The sequence below is a fragment of the Melitaea cinxia genome, chromosome 28 (assembly GCF_905220565.1).
Source record: "Melitaea cinxia chromosome 28, ilMelCinx1.1, whole genome shotgun sequence".
In the NCBI taxonomy this organism is placed as follows: domain Eukaryota; kingdom Metazoa; phylum Arthropoda; class Insecta; order Lepidoptera; family Nymphalidae; genus Melitaea; species Melitaea cinxia.
In genome coordinates this window covers 8,387,452-8,412,946 of record NC_059421.1, presented here as the reverse complement: position 1 = coordinate 8,412,946, position 25,495 = coordinate 8,387,452, and the positions used below count along the sequence as shown (strand labels likewise).

At 33.0% G+C, this 25,495-nt stretch overlaps 1 protein-coding gene across 1 annotated transcript in view; it reads right to left on the bottom strand.

The window, feature by feature from the left end:
• The window catches only part of LOC123667504 (phospholipid transfer protein C2CD2L), a 74,622-nt gene that overhangs the window by 8,905 nt on the left and 40,222 nt on the right, over nt 1-25,495 (bottom strand). Inside the window, exons 3-16 of the mRNA XM_045601394.1 lie at nt 14,583-14,675; nt 12,661-12,764; nt 11,897-12,046; nt 11,204-11,333; nt 10,644-10,758; nt 7,858-7,975; nt 7,127-7,216; nt 5,947-6,070; nt 4,599-4,728; nt 3,917-4,035; nt 3,080-3,100; nt 2,523-2,705; nt 714-802; nt 182-279 (exon numbers count right to left, since the gene is read on the bottom strand). Of these exons, the coding sequence (XP_045457350.1) occupies nt 182-279; nt 714-802; nt 2,523-2,705; nt 3,080-3,100; nt 3,917-4,035; nt 4,599-4,728; nt 5,947-6,070; nt 7,127-7,216; nt 7,858-7,975; nt 10,644-10,758; nt 11,204-11,333; nt 11,897-12,046; nt 12,661-12,764; nt 14,583-14,675 (1,564 nt within the window). The remainder of the gene's footprint in view (nt 1-181; nt 280-713; nt 803-2,522; nt 2,706-3,079; nt 3,101-3,916; nt 4,036-4,598; nt 4,729-5,946; nt 6,071-7,126; nt 7,217-7,857; nt 7,976-10,643; nt 10,759-11,203; nt 11,334-11,896; nt 12,047-12,660; nt 12,765-14,582; nt 14,676-25,495) is intronic.

Genomic DNA, 25,495 nt, shown 5'->3' with positions numbered 1-25,495 from the left:
ATTAAATATTTCAGCCCTAACCAACATCGAGTGTATAAGCAAATTGACTCTCTCCCTGCCCACTCACTCCACAGGATATCTCTATCTGGACCCATTTATTGGACGATATAATATTTAGTCTATACGCAGATATATAAATATGATTAGACTGGCAAATAGTGCCAAACTAAACATTACTCACCATGACTATTTCTCTCAGCGCTGATGCTGCGTATTCGTTGATTTTCTGACTCTGAGTCCTGTTCTAGAGACTGGCCCCGAGTTCGAGATCTACCTAATCTGTAATATAATATTCATATTAATAACTAAATACTTTTTGTGTGTTCCTTTTGGATTATTTAAGCTTATGACAATTAAAAGAATCTTTTAATGTAATAACTGTTTACCATATTTTTCTTAAAAAATAGAAAATAATTAATACGGTTACGTCAGTTAGGCCTCATACTGCCTTTTAAGTACTAGCCCTAATAACAATTTACGTTACATTATATGAAGAAGTTAATGCCTACACTGTAAGACACAACCCATCAAATACTCGGAGAACTGAACAAGCAGATTTACGGGCAGTTCTAATATTCGTCTAAAAATATTATTCTTGCACAGTGATAGAAAAAAAAAAACAATAAAGGAATTTCATGATTGGTAAATTCTTAGACAAATTTATTTTATTTGAGAACATCCTTTAATACATTGAGTTACTCTCCCAGACTAACCTTCTCTTGATGGTTCCGAAGAAGTCACGTTTCCTCTTCTGTCGCGGCGCGGGTTCCGGAGGCGCTTCCTGGTTCACGTAGTCTCCTTGCTGCTACCAATTACATAAAACATTAACTATCACAATATATAATAACATTATACTATATAATACCTAAGGTTTAGTAATATCCACGAATATATAGCCCTGACTACCTTAACATTTTATGGATTGATGATATTCAATATATATTTTTTTATTTTGTTTTGTTTATTTATTTATTTATTTTTTTACTAAACGGAACTATTTTCTTTTTGCGACCCCCGCACGATGTGTAAAGCGATCCCCACATTATAGCTTAGCTCTTGATGTACGGACATTGCCTATACCTATACATACAAATGTAACTCATGTTTGAAAGTATCAAAGAATCATTTATTAAGAAGTCATTATCATAATTTTCCCACCATTTAATGTAATCTCTCCCACGCTAACTAAAGATATATATTTCAATAAAATATGGCTACAGTCAGGTTGTTTGGACTATTATTTCAAATATTCCATTTGTAAAAATCCTTTTAAATCTGAAATCCTATCTATTTATTGATCGAAAAAGGGTTAGGCTGTAATGTTGTTATCACGTTATGGCTCATACAAGGTTGATAAAAGACTGACAATTAATTATACCGTGGATAAAACCACTTTACTTACGATTCTATTACAAAAGTAGTTTGTTCATGGAATATTCTAGTTTAAGAGTATTGTATGAGCGTTGTAACGTTTATATAATCACGTAATGTTTGCACAATCCTAATACAAACAATAATAAAAATATATTCCAAATACATATTTTTAATTTTGGACACTTTTTGTTGATGGTTATATATAAAAAGAATATTGTATACCTACGTAAGTATTTAGTGTATTTTTAGAGAAATAATGAAAAACATTTATAAATTTTTATTTGTGATATGCGGAATCCAAAATGGCGATTGCATGTGTGTTATTTGTGCCATAATTATTGTCTTGTATGCGAAATAGATATCTACACATATAAATAAAATTGAAGTTTCCGTTTGTAATATTAAAATAAGCGCTTTTTAATAAATGCATATGGATGTATACACGGTATATATACCAAAACAGCATTTTTTTTTTACAATTTTTGTCTGTCTCTTTGTTCCGGCTAATCTCTGAAACGGCTGGACCGATTTTGACGGGACTTTCACTGATTAATAAGGCAGCTGATATAATAAGGAGTAACTTAGGCCAAATTTATTTTAGAAAGTTATTTAATTTATAACTCTGCGAATTTAACAATAACTTTTTTGTTAAATTCTGCGTTGACGAAGTCGCGGGCACAGCTAATTTCTTTATATTATGTGAACAGATTATTTTGTCTGTGTATACACTTGAGAAGTTTTCATTTGTTTTCATTTTTTATTTTTCTGTCTAGCAATTATTTGAATCGGTATTTTTCTGTTTTCATAAAACAATAAGTGTTGATTAGTACTTTGCATAGAATGCCGGAAAGTTATATCACATTGTAATGTTATGTATAAAATAACTTTGCATACAACAAGAGTAGCAAATAAATATATATTGCAATTGAAATTATATTTTAAATTTATATAAATCTTTATATTACTTTAATATTCAATTGGTTATTTTTTACGTACTTTTTTATATTTTATTTTGTAAGTATTTTACAATATATGCATCTGTTATAGCGGTTTTAGGTGAATAATTATTTCAAAATTAATACTTATTTACAGGTCATGCATAGATTAAAAACAAATAAAAACAAACAAAAAACGGTATACACTTTTACCGGATCTGTGTCTCCATTAGCTTTGGCGCCATTTTCCTTTATCCTTACACTTTTGGCGGGAGATTGGTTAGGAGTGGAAGTTTTTTCAATTGGCTTGTCATTAATCTTTTCTGTGATCTCTTGGTTGTTCTGTACAGCTTCTTTTTCAACCTCGATGAATTTCCCGGAGTCCGTTAATTCGACCTTTTTGGGAGTTTTTTGTTTGTTAGTATGGCAATACTTCACACGGGTATGGCAAGAATTTGAGATTTTACAGCCAGTAATTTACAAACAATAAAATTACAATTTAGCAGTATATGATTTAGATAATATTATTATAATATAATTTTAATTAATAATATACTTTATTAATAAATAATATCAGTTATAAAATATAAATAGATAGATAATAAATAGAGTTTAAAATCTCAAATTTCTGAAAACAAAAAAAAAAAAAAAAAAAAACAAATATCATGCTCAAAGTAGGTTGTTATTAGGTTAATTTATATTTATATAAGAAAAACAGGCTAAATTATTTCAAAAGTATATAAAATAGGTTAAAAGTAATATAAACTAACCTTTATCGATTTCATCGGCTCCTGCGATGTTTCAATCCACACAGGCATGCGAAAACAAAACCAATTCTGTTAATTACTTACTAAACTAAGTACATACACAAAAATGACATTTTCTTTTATTTTATGACATAATTATGTGATTTGACATGACTTTATTTTAAATCAAGTTTTTTTTAATGGTAATTTCGTTGTTTTGTACTAAAATGTTTAACAAGTTTGATGTTAAATGATGTAATTTTGGAATACTTATTATAAAATGTCAGTGATAAACTATAACAAAGGCTTTAAGTTGCCTAATTAACGAACAAATTGTGTCTGAGTGTATGTTATAAGCATATTTATTTTTTTACTTCAAATTTCAGAAAAATACATTTTTCTACCACTAAAAACTCTGTAGTAATTTTTTTTTAGTAATATTTTTGTTTGTCATATTTATATGTTGTATCTGTTATATCCGGCAGAATCTTAGCCTTTCTATCATTTATCTATTTTTAAACGATTTCAAAAAAAGAATCAGGTTCTTGATTCGAATGTATTTAATGTACGTTACCGTATAACTTTTTACTTGATCTATCAATTTTGATGATTCTTTTTTTAACCGAAAGCTGATGGTTGTCATGTGGTCCCATTTACATTTGATCGAGATTTGAGTACTTTTCTAGCTATCTCTAATAACGATACGAATACCATATTTACGAATACCACGTTGTATTACTTGTCGCTTTAATTGAAGTTGTTTTTTTTTTTCTTTGCGAGCAAACAATCAACAATTGTAGGTAATCAAAGAATATTAAATAAATGAAAGAGCTCAAAGTAATACTAATTATAAGTACGTACCCTCTGCACGGAGTGTATGATGAGTGTGGACTTGTTGGCGGCGCTCGTCGGGCTCAGCTCTAACTCGCGTAGAGCTGACTCCGTGAGCTGACTGGGGTCGTGTCCTGGGGAAAGGTCACCTAATAATACAAATATATTTTATTGTGAAATGTTTCGAGAGGAAAAAATAGTCCAAGAGCCCGCGAGGGCTAGACCTTCATAGTTTAAAAGGGTGTTTTAAGGGTGAAAATTTCTCAGCTCAATTTCCCAGCACCGGTAGAAGCAATGGCAAAATATGAAGTTTAAGTTATAGTGGCTTTGGCAGATAACAGGTATCAATAACGTAAAAAACTGCTTCGCGCTCGACCCCCGGCCAGCCTAAATTTTTGTCTGGCTCGAGGTTGTCGAAATTGTCCGGCTACTGTGGAAATATCCTCTAATACTACCCTTATTTACCTACCTACTTTTTTTATCGCTCCAACCTCCAACCCTTACACCCAAAGGTCCCCAGTAGGTTTTTTCCAAACACAATATACAAGCACTAACGCCCAGACCACGACCAACATCTGTATGGACATTACAAATGTTTCTCATGAGCGACAGTTTGAACCCGCGACCGCAAGCGCACGCAGTTCTGTATCCGCTGTGCCGATGTCCATCTCTTGCCCAATTTCAAAAAAAAAAAAAAAATTAAATGTATTACCATTTTGCTGGAAGGTGGTCTTAGTGGTGGTGGTGAGTCTGCCCTGAGGAGTGACGGTGCGGAGACTCTCCTTGATCTTGAAGGGCTTCGACCCGAGGTCAGGTATGTCTGCTCCTTCGATGAATAGGAACTGAGAAGACAAAAGTGATTTTATTTTGACTTTTACAAAACAAAAGTGTATACTTAATATAAAAATCATTACTCTGTTAAATGTTTGAAAACTGTGGATAGGTTTGTATTTTATATATTTGAAGTTGATAATTTCAGACTAATTTTTCCATTACAAAAATATCGACTAGCCCGTTGGCGCAGTTTGCTGTGACCCTGCTTTCTGTTTCGGGGGTTTTGGCTTCAAATCCCACCCCGAGATATATTTATTTACATATATAGTATTTATGTGTAAGTATATCGAAATAAAAATATGTAGCTATACCAGTCAGCTGTTACCTATAACACAAGCATTAAGTTGCTTACTTTAGGAACAGACGACCGTATGTGTATTGTAGGTATTTATATTTATTTATTTAGATTTTAGCGCTAAACATTGATAACATTGGAAACAATGATAGGCTATTAAATCATTTTAAAACTAGTAGCGGCAGAGCAGTATAAAGAAAATATGATTTTAAATTTTTTAATTTATTTTATTATAAGATATTTGAAGTCATTTACTTTTAATGGATATTGTGCTCATATCTTAATCCCCTCCGCACTTTTTTTATTGACACAGTAGTAAACCTAATTACCAAGATATCTGCGTTCAAACTACATCTTCAGCAATCTAAAATATTATTAATTCTAAACATTTTTGAATATCATATCTAAAATTGACCGCTCCAGCGGGGTTCGAACCCGCGTCTCCGACTGACCGTGTCGGCGCTCTCGCCAATTAAGCTATGGAACGATGTACCCGCTAGAGCGAAATTCTTGATATGATGATTTTATATTCGGTTTAAGCGAACCGTGGCGCCGCCTATAGTGAGTTGGAGCGGTTAATTTTTGATATGATATTCAAAAATGTTTAGAATTCCTAATGTGTAAAATATTCAGATAAGAATTATTTTAATATGTTAGCTATATAGAATGTAATAATAATAATAATAATAATAAATACTCTTTATTGTACACTACAAAGAAATGTTACAAAAAGGGATACATATGAAGAAAGATGTACAAAGGCGGTCTTATCGCTGAGAGCGATTTCTTCCAGACACCTTAGGGTATAGGACAGGGCATATAAAATGAGAAGCGGTAGGGTAATGTACTCTCCGGTCAAATTTCTTTACAAATATAAATAAACAATTAATTCTCAATCACGTGAAGGTTGTTTGAACGTAAGTGGACGGACCTCGACAGTGAGGCTTCCGCTAACGTCGTGCTGCTCCATGGGCCGCGTCTGGAGCCCGATCTGTTGTCTCTGCGAGGGCGCCGCTAGCAGTTCGTCGATGCCTACGAGCCCCAGACCTAGGAACCTGTACCAAAAATATTAAGTGTAGTGGTCGGCATTAGTAGTATTTGTGAGAAACGTAATAAGCAAACTAAGCCAATTGAATTAAATATAAATACCAAGTAATAGTGGATAACTGGGAGTCGGTAATTGGTAACTGTCGATGACTGGGGTGTCGATTACTGGAGATTCGGTGTCGATGATTGGAGATTTATACACTTTTTCCGTTTTTAGGATTTTTTTCTAGTCCGGATATAGTTAATAAAAATATTACATCCTATTCTTATATCAAGAATATACCTTACCATAATCAATCGTTACTTTTGGTTTAAAGATGACTAAATGACTTTTAATTTTATAAAGAAGCCCACTATCTCCTTAAAGTGTCGACGATTGGTGCCACTACGTTAATGTTATTTTAAATTCAGATTATAAGTAAGCAAAAGTTTCTGAAGTCTTTTTCGATAAAATACTTGTAAGTGATAAGCGTAAGACCGATATTATAGATAAATTGTAGAAATCAATCTTTCACAATTAATCTTACCCTAAATAATTATTATTTGCTATAATAAAAAATTTATAAATACATCTTACAGTTCGATTTCTGCTATCTATCATTTACAAGTTAAATAAAAAAAAAAACGCACCAAACAGAATTACCATGTAAAGTTTACAATGAAGCCTTAACTACTAAAATACTATGACTACTGACTAGCCCGTTGGCGCAGTTTGTAGTAACCCTGCTTTCTGCTCCGAGGGTTGTGGGTTCGATTCCCACCCCGAGTCCGAGTGTAATATAAATATTTATTTATATATTTATATATGTATTATTTATCAGTATGTTTATCGAAAAAAAAAAAAATATGTAGCTATACCAGTCAGCTGTAACCTATAACACAAGCATTAAGTTGCTTACTTTAGGAACAGACAACTGTGTGTGTATTGTGTAGATATTTATTTATTTATTTATTTAAAAACGGGTTTAAGAATGGGTAGATTTGTAACATCAACGTTGGAAATAAAATTAAGATCGGGTAGCTATTTTAAATGATAATACGAATGTTATTTGAATTAATATTACCTGTGTTGTGAGGTGGTGTTTCCAGGCGAGGGAGGTCCAGTCCTATCGTACACTTCGAAGAGAAGTTCCGCCGTCTGCGGCGAGAGGTCGCTGTAAGTATCGTGGAATAAAATTAATAAAACAATATTACAAACACGGCAAAACAAAATGTTTTATAGGGTACTATAATAGGGTAAGGAAAAAAAAGGATTTGATATTATAAAGTCTTTTGGAGTTAATATAACAAAAAAAAAAAAGAAAGAAGTGACTTAGTAATAATGTTTTAATGTTGATTTGTGTAAGGATATATATTGGGGATGTACAATTTAACCGGTCAAGCTGGCAAAACATGTTAGCTAAGTTAATTAGGTAGCTAACCGATAGGCTCAGCTAATTTAACCAGTTAACTTAATTAACTCAGCCAATTAGCCAGCGGCTAACCGGCTAAACTGCTAACCGGCTCAACTGTTAAACGGCTAATTGTTTTTCTAAAGTTAAAGGATAGATATTATCTAGTAGTGAGCCGAGTGTGTCTATATGACGTTTAAGCCATTTGTGTCTATAGTTCATGAGCCCATAGTGCCTATAAAGTTGAGCCAAGTCTGGGGCAAGAGCTTATTGTCTCTAGAAATGTGTTTGGTGTGTTATAGAAACAGATTCGAAACCAATGTAATATGGCTAGGAACTTTTGTCCTCTGAAGGGTTGAGAGTGAGTTCAGTTTTTGGTTGGAGATTTTTAACAAATAACTCACAATAGGAAGTGTTCATCCCAATGAGGGTTGTTTGTGTCTTTCTTGAAGGCTGTCTGGTTCCTCTGCGGGGGTTCGTCCATTTCCACCACGCAGTAGGGAGCCACGCAACCGGCTTTACCTTTAAACATATTTTGATTACTGTTAATGCTTTTATATCAAAACTAGCTTCTGCGCGCGACTTCGTCCGCGTGGAACAGAGGCGCGTGCAATACTTGATCATTATTTTGCTGCGATGTTATTTTAAAACTGCGATATCTCCTGAGATACTCATTGAAATCGAATTATGTAAAAGGCTATTTTGTTTTAAATTAAATACTTGTGATGAATAACGTATTTATTTAGATAAGGATTAATATCATGTTTATAAAAACCTCTTCGCAAATAATGCATTATTTTAGAACAAACTTGGTTAGCATAAAAAAGGATATAGTGAGCCAACCTTAAAAGATAGATATATCGATGGTGGAAAGGCATATTGTATTAACCGCCATTTTTGGCGATATCGAGTTATATATACCGTTGGAATCGGGAGAATGAGCTCTTTCGAATGGTCCTGGTTTCAGCTCGATCTGACGACTTTTATGGTCGTTAATACACCAGTGATTTCGAAGTTTTTCATATTTTCTTGTGTTTTAACTCTATAGTAAATAGTGGATTTTGTCATTAAAACACCTCATAACTAAAAATTTTATCTTATGCTACTTTGCCTTGCTTGACTTTAACCAAATTTAAATGTTAAAACAATTTACCAAATTATAATATTATCATTTTTGTAATTGATACATTATACCCAACTTGACTTTTCTTGATCAGTAGAATTAAAACATTTTACTCCGATTTTAAATGTTAGTCATTGTAAGTTAATACATTTTACTCTACTCTAAAATGCCATTGTTTCCAAGATAATACATTTTACCTATCCAAAATAAGGTAACATTATGCGTTGAGTCGTTTTTCTGTTCTTTCTAGAATCTATTTTAATATAATAAAACAAAATTTACTTGTTTTTTTTTTACAAATAAAATCTGCATTTAAACTGACCATTTGTCATTCCTCAAAGATATCATAGTGAGTATTTGAATCTTCGTTCCTCCACCAATAAGGCAGATGTTCTACCAGACTCAGATTTTAAAGACATTTCTAATGTTGAGATAGATGATAACTGAGTATTACCTAAGAAGTTTCATTAAACCACTCGTTATGGTGGACTGAAAAGTTTTTTAATAGTTAGGTGTTAAGATTTTGAGTTATTTTTTGTAAATCTTTTAAAAATACTGAAAATCGTTAAGTACAAATTAAAACTGTCCAAAGAACATATTGTAGCTTAATTTTTCTTATCAAGTATTAATTTAAGTTTAATAATATAATTATATGTTATATAAGTATTATGTTTGTAAACGTCAGTATGAAAGTTTAATTCAGTTTTTTAATTGTAACTTTATGATAAATATAATTTCAGTTAAACATTTATTTTTCATTTTTTTTTTTGTTTTGTTTTAAAGTTTAGTTTGTGGCTTAAATGGTAGTTAAGTGTATGGTTAAGCTACTTAACCCTCTTTGTTCGAATACACTGATGTCTGTGCAACTGTTTTACCAGGTTCGCATAGATATGAAAAGGTTACATAAAAGTGTTTACCTCTCTCTGGTCATGATTGGATTTGTTTTTTAGTCATTTATTTGGATATAAAACAATTTACTTGAAAATATTAAATTATATTCTGGATATAAAACACTTTACTTGACATTTTTTGGATGTAATATTTGGATATAGACTAATTTTACCTATCTGAGATTTTATGGTATTTTGTATTAACTCCATGAAATAATACAAATATTAGACATACGTTATTTTTTATTAAATGTATAGATTTGTAATAAATTTTATTACTATTTTACAAAATTTCATAGAGATATCTGCAATACTTTAAAAGTTATAAACTTTTTAAAACTTTAATCGTCTCTCCTGATCATTTTTCTAAATGGCGGATAATACATTATGCCTTTCCATCGTCGATATGCTGTCGCGGACTTTGTTTTAGAACTTTTAAAGAGGATCAATTCTGTCGTACATGATTTTTGCGAAACTTTAACTGTTTTCACAGCGCACGCAGCGGAAGCTCTCAAAAGGAAAAAAGAAACCCCAACCCCATTTTGAAACATTCTTCATTGTTGCTCCGCTCCTTTTGGTCTTAGCGTGATGATGTATAGCCTATAACCTTCCTCGATAATCTATCTAACACTAAAATAATTTTTCAATTCGGGCTAGTAGTTTCTGAGATTAGCGCGTTCAAACAAACAAACAAACAAACTCTTCAGCTTTGTAATGTTAGTATAGATAATTTAGTTTTTATGCACACTTGGGAGCAGTCTTATCAATCAATGTTTACATTTTTCTAAAGTATGTCAAAATGGAGACGACATTTTTTTTTTAAATTTCTTGATAGTTATAAATATATTATTTGCTAAGATTTCAGTATTTTGAAATAAAAGAACGACGTTTTAAAGGCGTTTAGTGTAAGCCAGTTTTTCGGGCGTAATTTAAGGCTATAAAACATCACATCACTTAGTAAATATAAACAACATAGTAAATAATTAAAAATTATCGCCGCGATAAACACCGGTTATAATAATGGATACTTTTTCCCATTTATATTATTACTAAAATCGTGTATAAGTGATAAAAATATTGCATGTAGTATAAAAGATTTAATTATGTATGATTTTCTTTTATTTGAATCCATTAAACATTGTTTAAATTGTTATGCGTATCAAATAATTAAACTTACCCCCTAAATCTTTAGCCTCCACCACCTTGACAAGTAGCCGCTTGTCTCCCAGGAGCTGTATACAGCCAGCTGTTGAGTTGGGTGTTGAGGTGTACATTTGACGATCTTGATGAAGCTGGAATTTAATTTAACGAGCTTTAAACAAGATTATGTCTAAAGGTTACGATAAAAAAATTAGCTGTATGAAGTTTTATTACTTTAAAAAACTATGCTCATGAGTCTTTTTTACAACTAGGTCGGCAAACAAGCGTACGGCTCACCTGATGGTAAGCGATTACCGTAGCTTATAGACGCCTGCAACACCAGAAGCATCGCAAGCGCGTTGCCGACCCTACACCCGACCATCCGCAGGGGCTCTCGAAGATCACAGCTAAATTATACTGATTTCAATATAATTGTATTCCTATTGTGAGTAAGTTGGTCAGAGCTCCTGGGGAAGGTTAGCAATGCACTTGTAATTCCAGTTTCCGGTGTTGCAGGTTTCTATAAGCTACGGTAATCGCTTACCATCAGGTGAACCGTACACTCGTTTGCCGACCTTGTTATATAAAACAACTTACCATAGCATCATAATGCAGGGGTAGACGTGGAGCGGCGTCAGCTAGGTACCGCCTTAATCTTGGACATGTTGGGTAGAGCGAAAAGTTGAAGAGTAGGTGTGTGTTGCGAAGCGCGCCGACCACTATGTCACTAGGATGAAAATAATGCATATTTTATGTATGTAGTTAAGGGTACTGACACTAATAACACGATTAAAAAAATAATTACTAAATAAATCAAAACAAAATGCGAGTCCTTTAATGATTCCATCCCTTCTACTTTCATTTACACTAAGGCGGTATTTTTTTCTTATAAAGTATGATCGAAAGAAAAGCATATCGTTCCAAAAAAGTTTTCTCCATCACTCTAAAATTAATGAAAATCTGAGGGAGCATATATATTAAATATATATCGAATTAAAAAAAAAAATCCTTTTTCTAAAGTCGGTAAAAGAACAATTTCTTCCTTTGGGCAAAGTACATTATATAGTAGTCATACTACTATTTTTATCGAATTGAAGAGTTCTAACAATATTAACATTTTAATATCTACATATTATTAATTTAATTTTCACTAATAACTTTCAGATGGAAGGTCAAAATAAAAAAAGTATTTTCACAGAATATTTTAAATATTTAAAAAAATAATAAATAGTTAAGTATGTAATAATTGAAATACGCATTATGCATTAAAATCATGATAAAATGTATTACCTAATCAGTTGTTGCAAGTCGCTCTCAGCGGCGTTGGGTCTCAGCGCCCCTACTGGCGCCAGAGCCACCTTCACATCAGGCCATCCGTCACACTTCAGTTCACCAGTTAGTTTATCAGTGATACACACCACGTGGAGACGAGCTCGGAATCTGGAGATTATTTAATAAATAAATTTTAGAAATTTTTCGGGGTCACAAATCCCCCAAATCTAAACAATAGGGTAATTAAAATAGTAGGGTAGAGTGTGCTTTAGTATTAGTTGTTAAAGGTGTAGTAATAATTAGAAATATATTTAATTACTTACGCGGTACCGTCCGTTGTAAAATCAATATTTAAAATTGTTTGGGGTCATATATCCCCCAAATTTTCTTAAAAATAATAAATAAGACTATCCTGCTTTAGTATCAATTTTTAAAAACTTTATACTAACTTATCTACAATTTTAGTAGTCTCATTACTAGTTGATAACTTTTTGTACTATCAATATCTAAACATCATCAATTTATTTTATCGATTTGTAATGATAAACTTTAAAGTTCTTTAAGGTCATAAATACCCCTCTTCTAAGACAATGGGGTCAAGTTTGCCTTAGTGTTAATTTTCAAAATGATGGTATTAAATTATCTACAATTTCAGTAGTTTCACATGCTATTGTCTCCTGTACCGTAAAACTTTTAAGTTAATGGGGTAATGTATTCCCCAAACTTCTAAAACAATTGGGCCAAGGGCGCTTTAGTGTTATTGTAGTAATACAACATCTTACTTGTTAACGTTGACCCTGTAGTGCGACACCTCAACCTTCTCGCCTCGCTGACTGAAAGCCTTCAGTTGGAAGGCGGGCGTCGCCTCACAGTCACAGGTTATTGTCTGAAATGTAAACAAACAAAGTTAATAAGACAAGCGTTGGAAGGCATAAGTTATTATTACATAAAACACATATAAATTATCTAATTTAGTGCAGACGTCCGTAAACTATGTACATATATTTTGGCGATTATTTAATATCACATTGTCAATATAGAATATACTTGAGAATTATATTTTGACTAGTCCGTTGGCGCAGTTTGTAGTGGTAGGTTCCCGCCTGAGACTGGGTGTGATATAAGTATTTATCGAAAAAAATATATATTCAGCTATACCAGTCGGCTGTTACCTATAACACAAGCATTAAGTTGCTTACTTTAGGAACAGACGACCGTTTGTAAATGTTAAAGATATTTATTTTATTTAAAAATATTTATTATAAGTATCAAACTTACATAGATAGTTTTAGATGTAAAAAAAAATCAAAATCAAAAAACGCACGCCTCCAAGCGGTATTTATTATTACATAATTAATTACTTACATTTTAAGTAAAGATATTTATTATGTACACAAATAAAAATCGGAGTGTCTGTTTGTAGTATTAAAATAACCGCTTAATACTAAATGCATAATGGATGTATGTATACACGGTATATATACCAAAATATATTTTTTTTTACAATTTTTGTCTGTCTGTCTGTCTGTTTATTCTGGCTAATCTCTGAAAGGGCTGGGCCGATTTCGACGGGGGACGGGGACGGATTTTCACTCGCAGATAGCTGATGTAATAAGGAGAAACTTATGCTACTTTTATTTTAGAAATCTATTTTATAACTCTGCGAACTTAACAATAACTTTTTTGTTAAATTCCACGCGGACGATGTCGCGGGAACAGCTAGTGTCATATAAAATTACATAATTCAACTAACGTAAGTTTTATTAAAGCGCTGGCAACATCGAGTTATAGCAACAATCAAATAACAATTGACGCTTCCGCTCTGCTTGCGCGCAGCTTATTACTCTTTACGAGTAAATACGCACCTAATGTTATCATTTTAAGGAGTCTTTTAAAATGGAAAAATAATGTATTTACATAAAGCTCATATACTATATATTTTTTTTTATTTTTTTCTTCAAGATTCTATGAAAATTCACGAGTTGATAATTTTTACCTGACAGCAAAAAACTATTACTTCCGAATTTTATTTATGAAAATATGTTTTATTGAATTGTTAACATCACTGATCATAACTTCAGCCCATCGCAGTCCACTGCTGGACATAGGCCTCCACAAGTTCACGCCAAAAATGGCGTGAACTCATGTGTGTTGCCCATAGTCACCACGCTGGGCAGGCGGGTTGGTGATCGCAGGGCTAGCTTTGTCGCACAGAAGACGCTGCTGCCCGTCTTCGGCCTGTGTATTTCAAAGCCAGTAGTTGGATGGTTATCCCGCCATCGGTCGGCTTTTTAAGTTGGTAGTGGAACTGCGTTATCCCTTAGTCGCCTCTTACGACACACACGGGAAGAGTGGCTATATTCTTTGGTGCCGTAGCCACACAGCAAATATTTATTATATTATATCAATTTATTTACAGAAAAACATATTTGTTTGTTAATCTTGCACTAAAAAACTACTGAGCAAATTGTAATGAAACTTTATACGCAGATAGCTGGCGTTCCAGAATAACATATAGATAACTTTTTATACCGATATTTACGGAAATTACGCAGGTAAAACCTCGGGACACAGCGTGTGTGTTTTTAGTATAATAGGATGTAGTACAATCAGCAGCATGGTAGATTAAGCTATGATCCTTCTCCTACGTGGAGAAACAGGCCCAGCAGTGGGATGTCACGGGTGAAGCGTAAAAAGTACTCACCACGTCATCCTTAGAGTCGCACTCGCAGAACACGTTGGATATGTTCGGTGGGTTGCTGTCCAGCGCACGGACCAGCTCGACACCCACGCCTTGCTGGAATAACAATGTTATATTAAATCTTATGTTATCATAAAACAGACAGCTAGTATTAATATCTCCTTTAAGAGTTACATAACCTATCTTTTTTAAAGATATTTGAAATAGATATTTATTAGCTTTTTTTCTGATTCATAAAATTATATATTGCAACAATATTATTTTTAAAATAAAGTCATTATAAATAATTTTTAATATCATATCAAAAATCAACCGTTCCAGCGGGGATCGAACCAGCATCTCCGACTTACCGTGTCGGTGCGTTTAGCCAATTCAAAGAGCCAATTAAGCTATGTAACGATGTAACCGCTAGATCGAAATTTTTGATATGATGATTTTATATTCGGTCTAAGCGACCTTGATATGATATTAAAAATTGTTTAGAATTTCCTCACGTGTGGGTAACACAAAAATAAATCATACGAATCATTATAGGCATGTTTTTAAACTTTTCTATAAATCTACATTATACTTGAAACTCTTAGAAATTGCCAATTTTATGAAATTAAGTAATTAGAAAATTCCAATGTCTTTAACAGTTTAGCTTATCATTATATAGTATATAAAACAAAGTCGCTTCCCGCTGTCTGTATGCTTAGATCTTTAAAATTACGCAACGGATTTTGATGCGGTTTTCTTTAGTAAATAGAGCGATTCCAGAGGAAGGTTTATATGTATAATACACACATGCGTAATATAGTAGAGGAACACTGATAGTTTTTGCAACCGTGCGAAGCCGGGGCGGGTCGCTAGTTTTTAATAACTATTACAATTGACGCTCTAGCCGTAAAAAGTGATATTTTAGGTTACCTACGTTACACAATTTCCATTTTTTTCAATTTTGTTTTTTAACATAAAATGGAGTTAAATTATCACCAAGCCCATCAATTTATTAATCGTACCAATATAAAAATAATATACTAAAATATTTAAAGCTTTAAGAGCCATTTCACAAAAATCGGTAACAATCCGGGAAATTGTAATATTTTGACGTCGTTAATCTCAGTGTTGGATGCAATAATGTAATTTATATTCTTGAAATATAATAGAGCAACCTTTGTTGTAGTCCATAGTCAGATCAGAATTTTGATTTATATTATGTGTATAAAATTATTAACCTTTTCATCAGCCTCCTCCCTGGGTAAACGATCGCAATGTATACTTTGAAGTCCTATTTTTCAATAACCTCTACGTTGAAACCATTTTAAAAAAATATCATAATATGTGGAATATAATTTTGTTGTCCACTATCATAGATTTTTATTCCATTTGTATCTCTATTAAACGATAAAAAAAATTTAAAGTTACGAATATTTTCCAAATAAGTACAATTTTAAAAGCGATATTTCTCTTAGAAAACTAAGAAATTTTAACGAACTATCTTCATCAAAGTAAACTTACATCATTAAGGAATACAAAAAAAATAATTAAAAGATGTAATTATTTTTAATACATTTTATATTAAATAATAAAAAGAGAGTATATATTGCCACGCATTAAGCCCGGTAAATCAGTCGAGCGCTAGCGCTCTTAGAGGTAAGGTCCACGCCAAATTCTGCGCAGCCGTCTCTTTCGCTCACACGCGCCAAGCGCTTGTTGTTATAGCGGATAAAACGCATTTGATACTTTCATAATAAAATATAAATAAAATAAACATATTACGAAATTGACTGTAAAATAATATAATGATAATTTCTGTAAACAAATGTATAATTTAATTTTCTTTTCTCACACTATCAATACAAATAGGCATTTCAATCTGTTTGTCTTGTTATTTGTTAATTAATATGTTTGTCGGTGTCGATGTCATTAAATGCTTTTTTATTCATATCGTAAATATTAGATTCATTCGTAAACTGAAAAAACTAAATCAATTTAAAAAAATTGTTTCATAAAATTGACTTTTTTAATTTTATTTTAAATTTATTGACTGTTGTTATATAACATACTTGAAATTTTTAACAAATTAATTATGTAAAAAACATTTTATACCATAGTTATAATTTTTATTATACATCAGAAAATGATCACGATGGTCTTTTGGTTGTCACACTATACGTACTAGCACAAAGATCGCGCGGCTCGTACGACTCGCGCGATGCGACCAAATTTACCTAAACTTGCAGAGCGTAAAATTGTGAAATGGCTCTTAAATAGTAACGTAATACAGATAGTTTCAACATAAACAAGAAAAGCAATAAGAGCACTAAAAATTATTTTGGCAAGTGACTTGGGAGGGTTGTGGGGATGTTAATTCATCCACCCTCCTCAGACATACTCAACCTCAAACAAATATAAATAATTTAATTTTACTGTCTCGTACACTAGTAGATAAAAGAAAATATCTTTTTGATATAACTTTTAAAGGAAGAACTGGCCTTCGTTTGTGGTTTTACTCGCGTTTAAATTTATGGCTACAGTTTGGCCCCTATGTGATTATTATAGCCTTTTTAGTTGTGTTAGTTTACGAATTATGGAGAAATAATTAAAAACAACACGTTACTTATATGTAAACACTAGTCGTTGGCTTACAAAAAATTCAGAATGCCGGTATCAGTCTAATTTTTCTTGAGGACAAAATTAAAATAAAATTTAGAATAATTGTGTTTGCTCGTAAGCGAAAAAAAAACCGATTTCAATTACATAGACAAGTAATATATCGTAAGTTGACGAAAAAAATTAACAAACGCACTAGTCGTCACTACGATTTTCGAGGGTTTCCCTCCATTTCTCTAGGATACAATCATAAGATGAACACTTGGAGGAATAGCTAAACTATTAAAACTTGTAGGAATAGCTAAAAAATACAAACTTAATAGAATTTTAAAAACCATAGACAGCATGGTAAAATTAGAATTCCCGTGTTATCATAAAAACAAAATTAGAAAAGACAGACTTCTAAACCAATGGGGTTATAAAACAACCATAAAAATCTTATTTCCTTTATTAATAAATTGCTTTCTAAAAAATAATAATAACAAATATAATTTCAAGTATACGCTCGTCTTGCCAATAACCCCTGAAAGTTGGCAATGGTTGAAAAACTATTATTGGCAGAACGCCATGAATTGCCATTGTCATGGGGACCGTTGGATCGATAACGCTTTAAGAATCGGTAAACTAACATCTTCCAAGGTTTTATGGAAACTAATAAACAATGGTGGATTGTGAAAACTTTTCGTTTTATTGTAGTTTATGTGACAGACGTATGTTTAAATTTATTGGTTTAATGCTTTTGTCTAACGGTTTTGGTTTTTCGAAAGTCTGATTGGTGTCATGGGTTGGTAGGTTGGGTCATCGTCGACAGAACACATCGCAAAGGCATACCCTTCCTACGACTTTTCAGAAGTTTCATTTTTACCGTGTGTATGTGCAATGCTTTTTTACTCTATTTTTATTTGCGAGTATAAAGGATACCGATGGTGCGAACATGGGGAGGCCTATGTCCAGCTATGGACTGCAATAGGCTGAACTGATGACTGATAAAGGATACCTGTACCCTTACAGAGGACCACAGCTAAATAATACTGTTTTCAAGCAGTATTGTGTTCCTGCTGGTGAGTAAGGTGACCAGAGCTCCTGGGGGGATTGGGGATTGGGCGCGCAACGCGCTTGCGATGCTTTTGATGTTGCAGGCGTCTATAAGCTACGGTAATCTCTTACCATCAGGTGAGCCGTACGCTTGTTTGCCGAACTAGTGATATAAATGAAAAAAAAACCTGTACGTTAAAATCACTAACTATTATATTCATTACAAGATGTCCAGTGAACACGTGGATTTAAAGATTGTGGCAACTTAAATTCTGTCATGCATTGAAGCTTCCTTTAGAGGCTGACCGGAAACCTTTGCTTTGCTGAGCGATATTTGACAGGATGTTAACATTATTATTTTTAATACATGAAAAAGTATCAATAAGACAAACAATTAAGTAAGATATGTGCTACCTACATATGCGAGTAGTCGCCTAATACACCGACGGTTTGCGGGTTCAAATCCCGCTCGGGATGGATATTTGTATTTGCACAAATATTTCTTTCCGAATTGGATGTCTGACCTTGTGGGTCTCTTCACCGTACTTCGGAGAGCACATTAACCCGTCGCTCTTAATTGTTATCATAAATACCTAATAGCGATCGTACTCGTAGTAGGGAACGTATATGTGCCAACCCGCAGTGGCGCAGCGTGGTGGACTAAGATCCTTTTCCTACATAGAGAAAAAGGCCTATGCCTAACAGTGTGATCTTACAGGCTGAATGTGATATATTACCTGTACATTAATAAGTTGATTTATCATTCTTTTTTTACTACGCAGTACAGCGCTTATCTATTTGTATTTGTAGCATTAGTTCGCAAAACTATTTTAACGTAATCCCATACCTATGTTATGGTACTCCATGTGACATTTCGGGAGAATCTTAGGAGCAGCTTAACTAAACAGCTTAAATATTCTGACACGAGAATCCAGTGCCACAACAATTTAGACGTTCGGTCTCAAAGACCATTCACAATTTTTAACCGACTTCAATAAATTGAATAAGTTTTACAATCGACTATCTTTTTTCTGTATGTTACCTCATAACTTAAAACTGGTACTCTTCATGTGATCCTATTTAAATTTAAGCGTAATAATTGTCGTAAATTGAAGTCAGTTTTTTTGTTTGAAAACAAACAAAAAACTGCTACACATTTGCAGTTTATCTCGTTCTCGTGACCCGAATAACTTAGTATCTTCGGATTTAGGTTGCACTCGAGCCGTGCCAACTATTCACGTAGTTGTGCATCGGATAGGAAAAAAGAAAATTTGTTTTTAGGATCTAAAGCTCAACAGCTATCTGTTTACCTTAGTTTGCTAAAATTTTCCCTCTCACCTTTTGTTTAGCAAACAAATAAATACTAATTTGGAATTTTTCACTGTTGAACTAAAACAAGTGCTCGCCAAGTGGTCAAAATTCGACCATAATTTAACCACAGACTTTAACAATAAACAAAAGACTATATATGCGTGTTGTGTCAAATACATGGTAGTGTGTGTAATGTTTCTTTTTAAATAGATTTGGTGTAGTTTTTATGCATAATTTAAAAAAAGTAATAATAACATTCTGCACTCCTTCTCTATATAAACTATAAGTGTGCGTAGATTTAATTCTGCTCCGTCCGCGCAATTTTCGTAAAAAGAAGTAGATACAAAGTGTGCTTCACGTATTAATGTATAGATATTTTTAATACGCTAATATTTGATTTATTCAGTTCCCTGATTCTTATCATCTTATAAGCAACTAGCTGACCTGGTAAACTGCGCAGCGCCTTATTTTTTTCTTAAATATAATAATTACAAAATATAGCCTATCTTTCAAATTGAATCAAACTGCACACGTTGTGCATATTTGATTGAAATCGGTTAAGTAGTTTAGGAGTCATCGCGACACATTAATATATCTTAATCATAGATTTGACTTATAACAATGCTGAATAAAAAAAGGCTTCCAAAAATTTTAATCTACCCACACAAGACCACAAACGTTTCATAGTAATAATATCAAACATGCGTACGATTAGCCAATGGACGCTTGCAACACCAGAAGCATCGCAAGCGCGTTGTCGACTCTACCACCGACCCCCCAAAAAGGAGCTCTTTACCTTATTCACTTACTCACCACAGGAACATACTTGAGAGCAATATTATTTAGTTGTGAATTTCAGTAAGGTTGTGGTACTTCCGCACTTCATATTTGAAGATTTGAATTCATATTGATTGATTTGAGATTGATATTCCTCTAATCTGACGAATTACTGACTGATGGATTAATGGAACCATTCAAAAAAATGAATGAACCCATAATGAACTACCAAACGCTACAATCTCCTGCACATCAATATTAAAACTATGAACTCAGAATTGCAGCAGGATAACCTTCTTGCACAATAATTTCCGTCATAGCTCGTAACCCACATATCACGTATTACAACTTATCTCGTGTTACAAACGTGCCTAAGAATTTCTTTCCGGGTGAAGCAATGTCTCAATTACTTGCATTAAATTGTATCACCGCAATTTTTCTTTTGCAAATATTGCAAGTTTAAGTGCAACGTTATTGTTATTGTTATGAATAATATTTTTAGAATGTGCTTGACATCTCTTGACAGCTTCTGGGGTGAGTGAGAGTTAGTAGTTTAAGCAAAGCACTTGCGATGCTTCTGGTATTGCAAGCGTTTATAAGCTACAGTAACCGCTTAATAATAGGAGCGTCATATGCATTGCTTGCTACCCTAGTAGTTAAAAAAAAAATCTTTGTTGATTCTAGAAGGTTCGCGTGTTGAAAAGTTACTAAAACCCATTACATCTCCAGTTCTAACAGTAGCAACATAGGTGATAGAAGATGTTAGATACTCTACGCTTGATACATCTTTGCTAATTCTAGAAAATTTTATTTTTAAATATTATCGAAAATTATTGGACAGCCAGTCCTAGCAGAAGTTCAAATAGGGTGTTGAAGATAGTATTGTAGATCCATCATCATTGTAGATAGTCCACCTTTAAAACCTCTTTTCTCATCTTCAGATGGAGTGACGAACGTTTGGAGAGGACTATGACCAGCAGTGGACTATTAAAGGCTGATGTTTGGATAGACAGATGGATGGGGAGAGATGTTTGTTTTAGCTTTAGTAAATCATTTATTTCTATTTTTTAAGGTATGGTTATACTAGTGATATTTAAACAAAATATAAAAAAACGAGTATGCTTGCACACGACTGAAGTAAAACTTACGAAACGTCTCTCTCTTTTTATCTTCACTAACTTATATCTCCCTCTCAACTTCAGTTCGCTTCACCCGATCACACTTTTCGTAACGTTCTCGTCACGCATTCACCAACTCACTCCCCAAGTCAAGCGTGCGTAAAAAAGTTCTACTTCAATAAATAAATCTTTATTGTCATAAACGATGTTAATTACGCGCCATACTACGTAAATACGAAGTCATTGCAGCAAATAGCGTTTGTAGAGGAATCCTTGCGCAGTGCGGTTCGTAACAGAATAACCGCTTGCCGCAACCCGGTACAATTTTATATTAACTTTACGAAACGTTTTTATTTAAGTATATGTATTGTTACAGCGGTTTTAGTTTAGTGTAGTATTTATCTACATATTAGGTACTAGCTGACCCGGCGAACTTCGTATCGCCTAACACAAACTTTATCGTATGGTATTAAAGTTCAAATTGACTTTTAAGTATTATCACAAATCTTTTGTATGGGAGTATAGAAAAGTGTTGTTTTTAGACTTTTTCAGGAAATTTGATTTTTTTTTTTTTTTTAGAATTTTTCTCTCCTTAAGAACCATACTCGTATTTCAAGGAATATTTTAAAAAAAGAATTAGCGAAATCGGTCCAATCGATCTCGAGTTTTGTTGCGCTTAGTAACACATTCAACGACTCATTTTTATATTATAGGTAGATTATTTATCTAATATATAAAATTTTCGCGTCGCGGTGTTTGTAGTTAAACTTCTCCGAAACGGCTTGAGCGATTCTCATGAAATTTTGTGTGCATATTGGGTAGGTCTGAGAATCGAACATCTATTTTTCATACCCCTAAGGTATAAAGGGGAGGGGGGGGGAGATTAAGGGGTTAATAACATATATGGCAAAACAACGTTTGCGGGGTCAGCTAGTAGTTACATATACAAACGTATCTCGAACTTTCTTTCTTCACTTTTTTTCGGGAACTTCAAATTTTATCGGTTCTTAAGTTTTTTAAACGCCCGACGTTTCGAATACTTTACAATAATGGTCACGAGAGGACTGAGGCATTGAGGACTCGGGTATTTAAAAACTTAATACACCACGATAAAACCGAAAAAATTGTTTCATTGTGAGTGGGATTCGCGTAAACATTAGTTTAAAAAAAATAAATTTTTAAAAAATATTTAAAAAGTACGTAATTACATCAGTCATCTATTACCTACCCGAGTAGAAATTTTTTCGTCTTCCTTAGAAGGACCGGACCAGGCATGCCTGATCAGGACTAGATAAGGCATGTAACGCAGATGATTGGTCTGGACCTGATCAGGATGAGATGAGATTTCCTGATCTGGACCTGTTCAGGAAATCTCATCTCATCCTGATCAGCGGGTTCGGTTCGGTCCTTTTAAAAAACACGAATGTATATTTTTGAAAAAATTGTTTAACAAAAAAAAAGCGAATTGATATAAATATGTATTAACATAATTATTATAATATTTATTTCCGTTTATTTTTTCCAATGTATTATTTATTTATGTTTTTACTTTAAATATTAATTATTTTTATTTATTGTTATGTTATTAATTAATTATTATTATTAATTAAATTTTATTTATTAACTTCTAATGATTAACTACTAACTACTAGTTCCTATTACTTACGACTGCTCCACTGTGTAGAAATGGACTCCCTGCTAAATTGTCCTGATAACTGTATATATACTAAGTGCGCTTAAAAACATTAATAGCGCGATTCAGGCTCAGTTCGCGTAATTTCTTTCAGGCCATCCTGATCTGGACCGGACCAGGTCCTGATCCAGTATGCCTTAGCATACTTGGTTAGATTTTACATCAGGCTAGCGTTGTCTGGACCGGACCTGGTCCTGATCCAGTATGCCTTACCATACTTGATTATATTTTACATCAGGCTATTCTTGTCTGGACCGGACCTGGTCCTGATCCACTATACCTTACCATACTTGAATATATTTTATATCAGGCTATCCTTGTCTGGACCGGACCTGGTCCTGATAAAGCTTGCCGGATCAGGCATGCCTTATTCTATCCTGATCCGGTCCAGATACATGATCTGGTTGAGCCTGACCTTTTTTCTACTCGGGTATAACGCAAGCATTAAATTACTTATTTTAGGAACAGACGACCGTATGTGTATTGTGTATGTTTAAAACATATTTATAATCACATTTAGGACAAGAAAAAAATCTTCAAAAAAACTTTAAGTGTGTTTTTTTATGTCAGAGATAACTGTTCAAAATATACCTTTAAGAAGAAGACCTTTAAGTGTCCCTGTCAACATTGAGAAAATAAACTCCGATATTTATCGAAGCGGACACTTTCCATGCATGTGTAATGAGCTTTACGCAGACATTACCGTAATTGTCAGTTATGTGAAAACAGCTTTGTAATAATATGTTATGAGTATATTACCGTTTTGTAAATTTTGGAAAATTTTAGAAAACGTAAAGACAGTGCAACATTTATTTATTTATTTATTTATTTATTCATTTATTTATTACATCTGGCCATTCAGTTATAGTATGAAATAAACTTAGTATACATCTATGCATGTCACTAACATTGCTTACGCCTATACATTAAACGACCTTGTGTGCAAACTTTTTATTCATCCCGCGTTCGGTACGATAATGTTGGCGTTAATTGTACATTGCAAAACGATTATAAGTTTACATATAATTGTTACCTTTAACGTTCTTTGCATTTAAAATGTATCTACTTAACAAAACTTAGCCAAACTTTCAATCTTACACGAGGTAGCAGTAAAATATAGGCAATATATAATAAAAAATAAAAAAAATATTTATGTATTTAAATGAAGGTTGCGGTTGCTGGAATAGAGTATACATTAAAAATTATCTAAAATATACATACACATACATTTGTTTCATGAGAAATTTCAGCGTTAATTATAAGCAACGCCGCATTCATATAGACAACGCCATATAAAATCTTTAATAATGAAAAAAATAAAGTGTACACTCGGCGGTCCCGAGTTCACCCGATCGAGCCGTTCATCTCAGAGCGTGACGGATCAGCCTAACTTACTCCTGGACTACGAAAAAATTATGAACGGAGCTCCAAAAGTTTTCACTTCAAAAATTTATAAGTTTCCTTGTCATTTTGAAACAAGTGAATCTATTTAAAAAATACTTTTACGATTAGTAAGATCCTTTATAAAAAAATAAAGTAGGCTATAAAATAATACGTTGTGATACCACGAGAAATGTCTAATTTAACAATGATGCATTTTTGCGGTTGATCAGTTTCTTGTAAGATATTGTTTTTGTCAGTTTTTTGAAAATGTAGGAATGATTTATTGTTAGTTCTTTTGACGTTCGTTAAGTGTGTATAATCACCCTGTGGCGAACAGCGACATTTCATTTCAATAATAAACAATTCTAAGCACACATACAACGCTTAAAGTCATATGTATAACAATTTTCAACCACATGTAGTTTTATATATATATATATATTCTTTATTGCACTTTAAAAAAAAATCATAATTACAAGTTTACAAAAAATGTTGGCAAGGGCGAACTTATCTCTGTAAGAGATCTCTACCAGTCTACCCATGGTGGTGAGAGAAAATGTTATCGCGGGACTCATAAGCGCATTTGTGATATAAAATACATATATACTTAAATACTTACACAGTTACATGCACATATGCATGCGTACATACCCACATACATATCTACACATATACATACATAAATACATACATACACACATACATACATACACATATACATACATAAATACATACACATATACATACATACACATACATACATACATACATACATACATATATTGAGAGTACAACAATTATGAGAGATTCATAGCTTCGGAGAGAAGATGTTTCCTTAGCCTGTCCTTGAAAGCATAAATTGAAGTGCTGTCTTGGATCACTCTCGGTAGATGGTTCCAAAGTTTTGCAGCGCGTATTGTGAATGAATTGAGGAGGAAGTTGGTGTTATGTCTGGGGATTTCGAGCATCGATGTGATGCAGGACCTTCTAGATCGTGTTGAGGT